Source organism: Mytilus californianus, unplaced genomic scaffold (assembly GCF_021869535.1).
Source record: "Mytilus californianus isolate M0D057914Y unplaced genomic scaffold, xbMytCali1.0.p SCAF_3, whole genome shotgun sequence".
Taxonomy (NCBI): Eukaryota; Metazoa; Mollusca; class Bivalvia; order Mytilida; family Mytilidae; genus Mytilus; species Mytilus californianus.
Window position 1 is genome coordinate 65,317,735 of NW_026262679.1, and position 13,838 is coordinate 65,331,572.

General features: G+C 31.3%; 1 protein-coding gene across 1 annotated transcript; it reads right to left on the minus strand.

The window, feature by feature from the left end:
• Window positions 1-6,990: 6,990 nt before the first annotated feature.
• LOC127733178 (uncharacterized) lies at window positions 6,991-12,038 on the minus strand. Its single transcript, XM_052242529.1, has 4 exons — window positions 11,902-12,038; window positions 10,983-11,153; window positions 10,468-10,552; window positions 6,991-9,811 (listed from the first exon to the last, which is right to left on the minus strand). The coding sequence occupies exons 2-4, from the start codon at window positions 11,009-11,011 to the stop codon at window positions 9,257-9,259; spliced, it is 669 nt and encodes a 222-aa protein (XP_052098489.1). The 5' UTR covers window positions 11,012-11,153; window positions 11,902-12,038; the 3' UTR covers window positions 6,991-9,256.
• Window positions 12,039-13,838: the final 1,800 nt, after the last annotated feature.

Consider the following 13,838-nt stretch of genomic DNA (forward strand, 5'->3'; position numbering starts at 1 on the left):
AAGCCTGTTGTTAAATAAAAAAATAGGTAAAAAAAAAGTAAACAACATCTTTTTTTAAGTCAAAAAATCATTTTATAAAGATGATCTTTCTGCAAGCACAAAAAAGATATTAAAGAACAAATTTTAAGTCATGTAAAAACTTATTGCCTGATACATTTACAATGTAGATAGTTTGTACACTTGAAATACAAAGAGAATAGCAACTGTAAGAAAATTTTTTTGTGATAACTACACAAGTTTCAGAAAATCCTTAAAAATTTCTCAAAAATACACAATATAACTTAAATGCATTTTGTACATTTCAAGAGGGACGATAGATACCAGAGGGACAGTCAAACTCATAGATCGAAAACAAACTGACAACGCTATGGCCAAAAATAAAAAGACAAACAGACAAATAATAGTACAGATGCCACAACATAGAAAACTAAAGACTAAGCAACATGAACCCCACCAAAAACTGGGGGTGATCTCAGGTGCTCTGGAAGGGTAAGCAGATCCTGCTCCACATGTGGCACCCGTCGTGTTGCTTATGTTATTACAAATCAGGTAAATAGTCTAATTCGGTAAGTCATATTCGTGAAAAGGGAAGGGTATTGTAGTTACGACATAAGGAACATATCCAATATCATCTGTGAAACAAGTTTGTTAGTTTTAAAGTTGTAGAAATAAAAGTTGTTGAAGCTTGTAAGTCTTTTTTGAAATGCATATTTTCAATTTGTACATTTTTATAAGCCAAGGGCAATTTCCTGTTTTCTGTAACCCGAAGCTATCTTAATTGATATATAAAAAAACTGATTTTTTTATCAGTTTTATGATAAAAATTCAACATTCTAGGCTGTTTAAATGGGCATACTGCACTGACAATCTCCCAATGAAACGTGTTGATTTTATGAAAACCAAGTAAAAAAAAGTATGACAATGGATACCAGATGACTTGTTACAAAGTCCACATTTTCACAGCTGTAATAATGCTAAGTGACACAATTCAATGTTTCCTTGCAGCTAACATTTGGTCTTTCAGGAATGAAGCTTTGCATACTCAAAGAGCATTTAGTGTATATTGATTCTGTTCTGCTAAGACAATATTGTGTATGATGACAAAAAGTGTAGCTATATTATGGTACACATATACTTGTTATTGCTGGCTATCATACCCAATATTTGTTTCAAGAATAAAATCAAAATTACATTTGATTTATCAATTAGATACTTTTGAAGGATAGTATTTACTGAAACTAAGACAAAATGTTATTTTAGTTCTTGGACCTTCTATTAACTGAACCAAAATGCAAATAGAACCCTATAAATTATGTGGTCTTAAAAATCCATGCCTAGTGACCCAGGCATAACTCCTTTTTCACAGTTTTTACAATGTGATACGTTTTACCTGATTTTTGACAGAATTGATGGTAAAAAGAGAATTTTTTTTAGAAGCATTGATTTTGCATGTACTCCAATCACAGTTTTCTGAAAGCATACTGCTTTATCTGTTGATCTCGTCTGTTAAAGCTTGACTCTGGATATGATTTCCTGAATGATTATCCTCTATAATGACCAATATTTACAGTTTTTAGTTATTTAGAAAATATATATCAGCAAGACATTTAGTTACATTTATTCTCACACTAATATACTCTGTAAGCCAGGTCTCATATGAATCTCAACTTTACATTATAAGGTTTCAAATAAATATTTTTTGAAAACAACATTTTCAGTGTATTTTGTCTATGGCCATTGGAGATAAAAATTGCATGCGTTTGTAGTGTGGCAATTGAAGGCTTAATGCCAATACATTAGAGTGTTCAACATAGTCTTACATATATAGGGTTGTGTTGTAGACTGCTCTAGTTGTTTGTGTAGAGCCCATCCAGTAAAAACTCTCAACTATATTCACTGATATCATTTAAACCCCAAATTGCTGCTTTAGATAGAAAGGAACTTAAATACATCTTATCGTCCATTCTCATTGGATGTATTATGGTATTCCACTGTCCATCTTCCGACAATTTGTACAATAAGCAAAATGAACTTTTGATAAAATGCATTGTCAAATTTTAAGCACACTTTAAAAAACATCTTTTCTGAAACCACACAATCAAATGTTTTGAAATGTGGCAGTAACAATGTATGACATGTCCTCTACAAGCCATATTCATTTTGTTCCAATTGAATGAAAACCATGGTCATCAATGGAAAGCATAGGTCAATTATATTTTGTGTATGAAATGATTGTCAGGTGTATATGTCTGTCTGGTAGGTATCATCTGACATCTGACCTTGACCTCATTTTCATTGTTCATTGGTCAATGTTAAGTTTATTTCTGGTTAAGTTTATTTCTTAGATACTATAAGCAATAGGTCAACTATATTTAATGCATAGAATGATTGTAAGGTGTACATGTCTGTCTTGCAGGGTTCATCTGACCTTGACCTTATTTTCATGGGTCATTGGTCAATGTTAAGTTTTCCTGGTTAAGTTTGTTTCTTAGAAACTATAAGAATAGGTCAACTATATTTGATGTATGGAATGATTTTAAGGTGTACATGTATTTCCGGTTTGGTTTATCTGACCTTGACCTCATTTTCTTGGATCATGTTAAGTTTATGTGATACTTGTAATAAAGCTTTATTTAGGACTATCAACATAAAATCAATGGTCAGTAAATTAAGCAGACAAGACATTTCAGCGTGTGCACTCTTGTCTTATATTTCAAAAAATTAAGCTGTAGCTGTAATAGCAAAAATTACACAAGGTAAAATGATCACCAGGACAAAGATCTATCTACCTTGATATAACAGAACCATCTCAATCGATCAAAAAGGAAACAAATTTGATAAACTTTAAATGAAACCAAAACAAATCTTTGCAATCGTGCAACACTACTTAAAATGTATGAACAAGAAGTTACAGTGATTACAAGCAGAGCATGAAAGATGCAAAACGTTTTTTAATACATGTATTGACGCAATATCAATTCCAAAAGAGTTTAAATTGTTGTCGCATAATAACTTACCGAAAATCGATGAGATTGATTTTCCATATAATCCTCGTTTTTCATTTTTCAATTATTTTTCTTTTTGTACAAAAAAAAAGACTATAAAACACTCAGGTAGAACGTGATACCTCTGAATTCCCCCAAAATCGTGAACTTCATGTAGGACGGGGGCATGTGTCACTGTGGATATTGTTATTGCTTTTTGTGGAGTGTTGCTTTAGACGTGGGTGTGGCTGTTGGTGTTTGTATGTATGTGTGCTATTGCGTGAACATGGGTGTTTGTGGAGGGTTCCGTAGTTCATTCTTTTTTTCACTTAGACAATACTTTAAAGCCAGAAATAAAGTTAAAACATGTAAACATTTTTCCAATTTGCGCTTTGGGACACAAAAATAAACCGGTAGCGCTCTAAGTTTTGTATCAAAAAATGATTTTTTTCAAACGTTTGTTTGGATAGTACCGTAACAGTTTTTCCTTGAAAAGAAGACATGGCATACGCATAAGAAAAACCCAACATACGGGTTAATCGAATATGTCTGTCTGTCTGTATGAACACGTTGTGGATACCAATACTGGCTTTAATACAACTGTGGAGAGAGCGCCGTCGATTTATTTACGTGCATGAGAGCAGTTTTTAAGCTCTCAACGCTGCTTGGTGCGCACACTACAGTTTCTTCAAGATGGTTCCACTCGATAACTGTTTGAACGAAGAATGAGTTTGAATATTGTGGTGTTTTGCCTGTTGGAATGTTTGTGTTGGTCTTTACTTGTTTTTCCAAAATATTAATTGTTTGATAGTTATAAAATTTCTTGGCAGTTCTTTTTCTTTTTGGACGTGTTTTCTATAACAGCAACCAACCCCTCAACCACTTTGTACAGAAATATAAGCTTTTGGCTTGAGTGTCTTGTCTGGAGATCTTAAAAATTTGCTGTCGTTTAATTTCTTTGATTTTTTTTAGGGTGAAACATAATGATATAACCTGCAGAATTTAAAAAATTCTTGGAACTCTAACCAAGGTCCGCACATTTTCAGTTTAAAAACACCCTTAAATCGAAGATATAGCCATACATGGCTTAAAGAGTGGTTAATGGCTATTTTTCTTTTTTGTAAAGAATAATAAAATTGCTTAACAATTAACATTATTTCGTTAGAGTGGAATCAGTTTTAGCCAAATTTTGAGCTGAAAAATAGAATATTGTACAGAAAAATGCCCCAAAATGAAATGGCTAAAGATCAATTTTATTTAAGAAATCAAAGATGTAGAAAAAATGTGTCGTTTAATTTCCCTCAAAAAATGCATGCTATTCAAGGAACATTACTAGATAACACTGTTAAAAGATTTAGAATTTTTGAACCAACCAAAACCGACAACCAGCATACTTTGTTATCCCCCTTTTTTCCCTGAAAATGCTGTTTTTAGTCTGTAAAAGTGCCTTTTTCTTAATAGCTCTATCTTTATTTCATGTAATTGTGACCAACTTATATGAATAATAACCTTTTCCATTATATCACTTTAAACTTCATAATTTCCATACTTGCACTCATGTTCTGTACATTTAAGGGAAATCAGGGCGGTCATTAAGGGTCAAAAATGGACAACCGACACACTTTATCTTCCCCCGAAAGTAATGCCATTTCAAGTCAAAATAAGTGCGATATTCTAAGAACTCTTTATCTGTATTTCTTATATTTGTGACCAACTTTTTATAATGTTCACTAACTTATTCCTTTATATCACTTTTTAATTTGATAATTGCCATAATTACATACATGTTCTGTTCAATTTAGGGAAAGGAGGGCGTTGTCATTATGGGCCCATTCTAGAATTTATAACTTAGTGAAAGATAAAACATGTATTTGATTTGTTTTGGCATTGACAAAATAGCATTTGAACTTATGTTTTTTTAGCAGAAATAGGTTAAGTGATCATTGTTATGCCCCACCTACAATAGTAGAGGGGCATTATGTTTTCTGGTCTGTGCGTCAGTCCGTTCATCTGTCCGTCAGTCTGTTTTTTTGTCAAGGTAGTATTGAATGAAGTTGAAGTCCAATCAACTTGAAACTTAGTACACATGTTCCCTATGATATGATCTTTCTAATTTTACTATGATGCCAAATTAGAGTTTGAACCCCAATTTCACGGTCCACTGAACATAGAAAATGATAGTTTGAGTTGGGCATCCGTGTACTATGGACACATTCTTGTTAAACAAAGTCATTTATGAGGCTCAACACTGGTATTATCTCGTTTGTTGTATACTGCTTGGACTGTCGTGTTCGCACACCTAGTTATATACTAGCTAGTAGCTGTCAATGTAATAATATACGTAATACCAACCAAGAAGACCCAAAGTTATATCAGAAAGTTTTCCTGTCATTGTTGTTTCAACATAAATTTCAGTTGATGCCACAAGATTCAACATATGAGAGCCACTGATAAATCGTATGTTTTATTAGTATCCCAAAAAAATCCCTGGTCCACAACTGTCTTATTGCCTATGAGTGGAAATGAAGTAGACACAAACCATTTCATATATCCTAGCGATATATATCTAGATAGTTATTAGGTTGTGTTAATCACTTATATTGTCTTACATGCAAAAACCATGCAGTGCAGTTTTAACTATTTTAGTTTTATTATGAAATTCATATTCACCAGACTCCTGAAAGAAGGAAATTATTTATATGAGTTACATTGGAAACCCAATTGCAAGTTTACTTTTGTTGGAAAAATAAATTTGGTATTCATAAACTATAGTATTAGAATATTCTTTAAGTTCATAGCAACTGACTAACACAAGTTGTTTTAGTGTGACATTGTCTACAACAGTATATTATTCAATGATAGGTTGAAGCTTTTTCATGTATGTCCTTCATCGTTTCAATTTTATAAAACATTTATAAAATAAAACTGAATATATTAAAAAGTTCAAACCATGGTTTTCAATGAATGATGCAAAAGAACTGCCTCACTAAGTTACTCAGAAACTGACCTTACCATGAAAACTTTACCTCAAATCACTAAACGCTAAAGATAAGGTCAAGGTCCAGGTCAGTTGACACTCATCAGACAGTTTGAAACCAGTATGTACATGTAATATAGACCTGACATACCTATCAAATGAGAAACTAACCTTATAACAAAAACTGGACCCTGGTCACTGAACCATGACAATGAAGCCGAGGTCAGTTGACAAATGTCAGTGTCATGTAAACGTTACAACACATTAACACCATATATAATTAATTCAACATATATAAAAAAAAAATGTGGTATGAGATAACTCTTCATCCAAGATCAAATGTTGTCAATGTTAATAATTATTGGTCACAGTACAGCCTTCAACATGGAGCTTAGGCTAACACCCCAAAGTTAGCCCTTTATGAGAAAGTGACCTGATTACTAAAACTTGCCCATGACCACGACAGGACCATGACAATAAAACAAAGGTCAGTTGACACATTTTAGACTGACATATTCACCTTACAATGAATTTACACACCAATTATTATTGATTAACCATACCTAGTTACACCATAAGCTACAGGGGCATCAAACTTGGTGGTTGTAGGTCAAAAAGTGTGTGAGATATACAAAAGTGCATGCAAGACAGTAAAGAAATCTTTATGTCTCACTTTAATCTGCTTATCCTTCCAGAGCACCTGAGATCACCCCCAGTTTTTAGTGGGGTTCGTGTTGCTTAGACTTTAGTTTTCTATGTTGTGTCTTGTGTACTATTGTTTGTCTGTTTGTCTTTTTCTTTTTTAGCCATGACGTTCCCGGTTTATTTTCAATCTATGAGTTTGACTGTCCCTCTGCTATTTCTTGCCACTTTTTTTTTAGTGACTTCAATGCAGATGAGACAAAAATGGGAGACAATTCAATAAAGACAAAAGATAAGCATGCTATTGATTTAATATTCATGCATGTTAACCAATCATTAAGAAATCACATCCTGAACTGAAAAAATCTAACAGAAATGAAAGACATATAAATATTTATTTTAATCAATTACATTTTTTAATGTGATACAATATAGTAATAATTTCAAAAAAATTACAATAATTACATTGAGTATATTGATATCACAGTTTCCTAATCACAGTTCTTACTATCACAGTTTCTTAATATCACAGTTTCTTAATCACAGTTCTTACTATCACAGTTTCTTAATATCACAGTTTCTTAATCACAGTTCTTACTATCACAGTTTCTTAATATCAAGGTTTCTTATAACAGTTCTTACTATCACAGTTTCTTAACATCACAGTTTCATAATATCACAGTTTCTTAATCACAGTTCTTACTATCACAGTTTCTTAATATCACAGTTTCTTAATCACAGTTCTTACTATCACAGTTTCTTAATATCAAAGTTTCTTAATATCACAGTTTCTTAATCACATTTCTTACTATCACAGTTTCTTAACATCACAGTTTCTCAATACCACAGTTTCTTAATCACAGTTCTTATTATCACAGTTTCTTAACATCACAGTTTCTTAATCACAGTTCTTACTATCACAGTTTCTTAATATCACAGTTTCTTAATCACAGTTCTTACTATCACAGTTTCTTAATATCACAGTTTCTTAATATCACAGTTTCTTAATCACATTTCTTACTATCACAGTTTCTTAACATCACAGTTTCTTAATATCACAGTTTCTTAATCACAGTTCTTATTATAACAGTTTCTTAACATCACAGATTCTTAATCACAGTTCTTACTATCACAGTTTGTATAACTTATTAATGTATATGAATAATATAAATTACAAAGAATCACTGTATTATACACTACATGTCTATACTAATAGGAGACAAAACAATTCCCCATTTCCATTTTCAATTTTAATTTTTTCAAATTTTGTCAAAGACTTTGGAACATTACCATCATACAAATGCTGATGTCATATAAACATTTTCAGTGTAGAAAGTATTTTGCAAATTCCTGATGTCAAGCACCTTTTGGTTAAAAACAATTAAAAAACAGAATAAAAAAATAATAGGAATCAAAGTTTTCAAAGTTTTCAAATATTGGAAAAATATACGAGTCATTCTTCTAAAATAGCTAGATGCAAAAATATGATGAACTGCTGCATGTTCCTGATAGTAGTAATGCATAGTTATATATAGAGCTGTTTTGACAGACCTGTATGATGGTAATGTTCCAAAATCTTTGACAAAATTTGAATGCTGTAGTCCAAATGCATTGAAATATGACATTTTTAAGGAACTTTCAGATTTTGTTTCAATTTCAGAATTTTATAATGGCTGGCCTCCACCTCCTCTCACAGCCAAACTATACTCTCACCATTTTTGTCTTCTAAAAAATCATACAATTTGATGGACTACAGCATTTATTCAAATATAGGAAATATTGGGAGTACATGTCCCAAAATAGAAAAATATAGGAAGCCTCAAAAGAAATAGGAGATTTGATAGCCAGCAACATATATGCATATATGATATAATGCAGCATAAATAATATACATTTTGTATGGATTATTTAACATCATTAAGATATTGTTAATTTACACTGACTTCAGAGGTTTTAAAAAAAAGATATCAATACTGTTTTGCTTCACTTTCCCATTTTGTTTATAACTTACTCATAAAACATACTCATAAACATCTAGATTACCATTAAAATAATGTAATACTGACAGAATTATGTCACTTTTTTGGTATATTTTTAATAAGATTCAAATACTACACCATGTTCATGTCATGTAGTCAGGTTATTTTCAATATTGTTTCTCTTTATTCTTCGTCCAAAAAAGTATGATGGCATTAACAATCTTTTGTGAAATTTTATATTCTTCAAATAAAAATTTCACAACTCTTTTATCCCTGTTGTATACAGTCTTGATGTGTTCAAAAGAAACACCATGTCTTGCCAGTAATACACTTGCTGGTTTTGTTATTATTTTTTTCTTGATAAATTCTGAATAAGACTCCACACAAGTGTGATACATAAGTGAATAAACATCAACATTATTAAAAAAAGGATGACAGTTTTACATCAAAAAGACTTTGAAGAGACTTCACATCTTCAATAGCATTGTGAGCAGAGTATGAGATATTAAGAAATTTTTCAACAAGTGTTTGTTGTTTAAAATTCACAACCTCATCCTTGTTAATAAATCTAAGAGCCAATTTTAAAGTATCAACAAAACCCTTTACTAGTTTGCAATAAGTTGTGTAGAAATTTGATTCATTTAAGTTTCCTGACTAAAATAGGTATATGAAAATTACAAATATTGTGACCAATTAAAATAGGTTTTTCTAAAACTGATAAAAATTCTAAAAAGTCTAACAGTGCTTTCTGTAGAAATTGGTTCCACTTTTTCTCCATGAACATACATAATGTTGGTACTCTGACTGTATGTAATGCCAGTGACCCTGCTTGCCTCAATATGTATGTCAACCCTTGGAATTACATACTTCTGAAATACATTCTCACCAATTTTTGCAGCAATCTGAGTAATGTCACAATTCCTTCCTAAGCCAGTAGTTTCCAAGTCAAAGAAAACTTTGCTTTCTGAATCAGAAGTTATAATTTGCTGAGGAATCTGAGGAACATTTTCAGTGTTATCCATGTTTAGTTCAAATTGTGTCTCATAAGTGGGTCCCTCTTTAAACGTGCGTTTCCTTTCGTTTAAATTCTTTTTTTTCTTTAAGGAAATCCTCCTTTTCTTAATTTCTTTTTTATTTGATGCCTGCTTTCTTTTCTTTCTTTTTGCATCCATTTTTGATGTCAAAGACGTGGTAAAATCACCAGGAGATAGATTTGAAGCCTCATTAACCTAAAAATTACAATTGATTTATAATGCAAATAAGACAAAAAGAAGATTTAACAATATAGCTATAAATTAAAGACATCAATATTATACAATCTTGGATATTTGAAGTGGTTAGAATGGTATTGACAAAAAAACCCACTTATATTGACTGAGTCAGAGCTGAGGTCAGTATCTAATTTTTCCTGTCAAAAACAATGCCATGTTTCTAAAAAATGTCCTTTATCATGTTTATACAGTAGAATATGAAGTTACAACTTACCATCAGGTTACTACATGGATAACTTGCACCAAGTTTATATCATTTGTGGTTAGTGGACTAGGAATTTGAGCTAAAATTATTTTTTAGGAGCAGCTAATATATCGACATAAAATAATACAGAGTTTTTATAGACATAATGTATCTGATCTAAGGGATTTGTCTGAAGCAATTTGCCTGGTCAAACCACAAATGACTAAAGATTTCAAGCTATCAGAATTGTTGCAATATCTTTAGCTTTGACATGTCAGAAAGTCTAGCAAGAGCTGAGCTAGGTGAGACCAACATGGGGAAATATGATCAAAAGATGTGTGTTAATAAAACATAAAACCAATATCTTACAAATTAATCCTTACACACATAAAGAAAAATAAACATAAATACACATAAAATTTTATTTTACCTTAGGCAAGTAGCTGTAGCCTTCATTTTTTTGAAGAACTGCAGCAGATAGTCTGTTTTTAAGGGAACATGATCCTCCATAATGTCTGAAATATACAATTTCTATACATTCAATGGAAGAAAAAGATATGCAGAATGTATATTAGACAAAATTTCATACAAAATAAGAGGCTCCAAGGAGCCAGCAAACTGAGTAATCTATCACCTGAATTAAGTAGAGTGGTGGCCTTTTATTTTTACATAATCAGATTTATTAATAAATATAGACAATACATGTTCATTGTTGGCAAATATAAAATTAATTTGTATGAGCTCTTTTGTCGGGTTGTTGTCTCTTTGACATATTCCCCATTTCCATTCTCAATTTTATTACTGGGTTACAAATAACTAGTTTAATACTATTGGCTCTAAATAGACTACATCGTGGTAGGTAACCAGGATACCTTTTTAAGTCTACAACTGAATATAGACTGTAAATGCACTAGTTGCAGTATACATATATTTATGTGTGTTTACCTTGACTTTGGTGCTTTTGAAGATGCCATCTGATTGAAGCTTTCATTTGCCTGTGTTGATCCTAATTCTGCTATAGCATTAGACCGAGATGTATATTTTGATACCAATACCAATAGTTCTTCTTTCAGGGATTCGTTTGTTAGTGGATTACCACCTGGAAGGCTCCTATACCTATAATTGTATTACATGCAACATCAATACATATACAATACATGGTTACAGCCAAACAATACTGAATTAATTTGACCAGCATTAGAAAACATCTAGCTCAATTGAAGCTCCTGGTTTTTTTTTCATAGACCGTGTCAAATAAATAAAGTATTGTTTCATAACAATAAAGTAATGGCTTATTTTTATCATTCTACTACTTTTATATTACTTTAAATTCAGAAATTATTGCGAAAAATGTGACAGGGTTAAACTCGCATTAATTTTAACTCGCATTTTGAAAATTTTTATATGAATTTTAAAAACAAAATATTTCTCAATATCACAAAAATTAAAATCGCATTTTAGTCTAAAATGACAAAATCGCAGTCATAAATACACGCAATAATTTCTGAATTTACAGTATGCGGATAATTCCAATGGAAAAAGTTTAAATAAGATTAAAAATAGTTTTGGTATTAGGAAAGTCAGAAAAAAAACTGAAGGAAATGGCAAGAGCCTTAAAGTTTATTAGGTTAACAGGAACATGATAAATAAAACATATTTTAGGCTTTTATTACATAGAAGTTAACACAGACTCCGGGATATCTGATGACCCTTTTTACAGTGAGAGGCTTTATTATGCTACTAGCATAATAAAACTAAAGATTTCACATGTTTTCTAAGACTTTTTGTAAAGAAGGTTTATTGTTCATTGATAATTAAGAATTTTACCTTTACTTAGTACCTTGTCTGAATCATAGAATCTTACTTAAAATTTGTTGGATTCTCCTTATATTTACACAATGTGACCTCTCTGCAACTGTCATGATTGCCAAATATATGTGGTACAATTCTGTCTAGAGATACTTTTATATCATCTTCAGTTGTTCCTTCCGTAATTGCATACTAGTACATGAAACATCTTAGTATATATTCTCTGGTATCATCCTGTTTAAGTTCCTTGTACCTTCAAATTAAAATAGTTATTACCTTTGTTTATTCAATTAACTAGAAAAATATCAATTTTGTTTTTGTTTTGAGATTTTATCAATGAGAATGTGTTTCAAAAACAATGTTTTCAATGTTGTCAATATTTTTTTTCAAATTTATCACCGGAGAATTACACATCATTCAACCAACATACATAAACCCCTCCACGTTCAGAACGTGTCTGTCCCACGTCAGGAGCCTGTAATTCAGTGGTTGTCGTTTGTTGCTGTGTTACATATTTTTTTTTTCATTCATTATTTTGTACATAAATTAGGCAGTTAGATTTCTCATTTGAATTGTTTTACATTTGTCATTTCGGGGCCTTTTATAGTTGACTATGCGGTATAGGCTTTGCTTGTTGTTGAAGGCCATACAGTGAGCTACAGTTGTTAATTTCTGTGTCATTTGGTCTCTTGTGGAGAGTTGTCTCATTGGCAATCATACCAAATCTTTTTTTTATATATAGGTTCAGGAATTCTGCTTTAGGATTATAAGTCAAATCTGAAAAAAAAACAAAAAAAAAAACACTTTGTTTGTTTAATTATAATTAGTTACTAAAGTGTAGCATTGGATGTGTAGTGGTACATTTAAATAGCTTATTTTACAGACATTTGATGCAAACTTTTTGATAAGCCCTTTTTCAAATGATTCTGATCATCTCTCTTTTCAAGACCTTCAAAATCAACTTTCAATTTTTTTTGAAGTGGTAGCTGCATCATTGTCAGCATGCATCACTAAAAGAATAAAAGAACATGCGATCATTATAGAAATTTCATATCATTGGGCTTTTTTTTTTCAAGGTTTAACAGTTATGGATGCATGAAAAAAAACCACTCTTTCTTCACCTGAATAATGAATGGATACTATTATTTGTATATAGTTTTAATATAAAATGAGCAATATTTCAGCTATAGGAACATATGTAGTGCATTGAAATTGTCTGCTGAGCAAGGTTTTGTAGGCAATATAAGTAGGAACATCCATATACTTCAGACAAGTTCTTCTTTTATAACCAAATTTCCCTTGTAAAATGTACATGCAATTCAAATAACATACCTTTTATTTCACACCCTTCATTTTTTAAAGTGTGTGCCATCGATACTGCCATATCTGATTCCATGGCCTTGCTTGACCCATACCAGTTTTTTAAAAAAAGGTGGTCTGGAATCTGAGTTTGATTTGCAAGATGGTATTCACAGGTCTTGCATGATCTGCTTCTTTGATCCCAGAGCATTATTTTTTCCAGTTTCTTTTCCAATCATAGTTGCATGGCCTGTTAAAATTAAAACCTACATTGTACTTATAAAATGTTCATGTTAATTTCAGTAAATATAATCTATGAACTAGAAAGGCAACTTCTAATTTAGGGATAAAAGCTGAACTTGGTAGAAAAACAATTTATGTTTATATTTTTTAAATGAGATTGCCTTAGATAATACTTTTTTTCAAATTTTTCTGATACAGAATAATAGTGATATTGCTAAATCCATTATTCTAAACCAAGTAACAAAAAACAGTTTCCCATATGTCTTTAGAGCTAACGACAGCTTAATAAATTAGGGACTCTTGATTTTATTTTTTGCTTGCGCATATTCATGTTCTTATAATTTAAATTATTTCTATGTCAGATGTACTTTTTATGCTTATATGACAACAAGGTTGATATGACGTGTGACATCCCCTCTTCGTTTACATTAGAATCTGTGACCTTGACCT

Coding starts and splice junctions, on each gene's coding strand:
- LOC127733178 (XM_052242529.1), bottom strand. CDS start 11,011: ATGGCATCTTCAAAAGCACCAAAGTCAAG. Junction 10,553..10,982: donor TCAAAAGCACCAAAGTCAAG/GTAAACACACAT, acceptor TGTATATTTCAG/ACATTATGGAGGATCATGTT. Junction 9,812..10,467: donor GCTACAGCTACTTGCCTAAG/GTAAAATAAAAT, acceptor TGTAATTTTTAG/GTTAATGAGGCTTCAAATCT.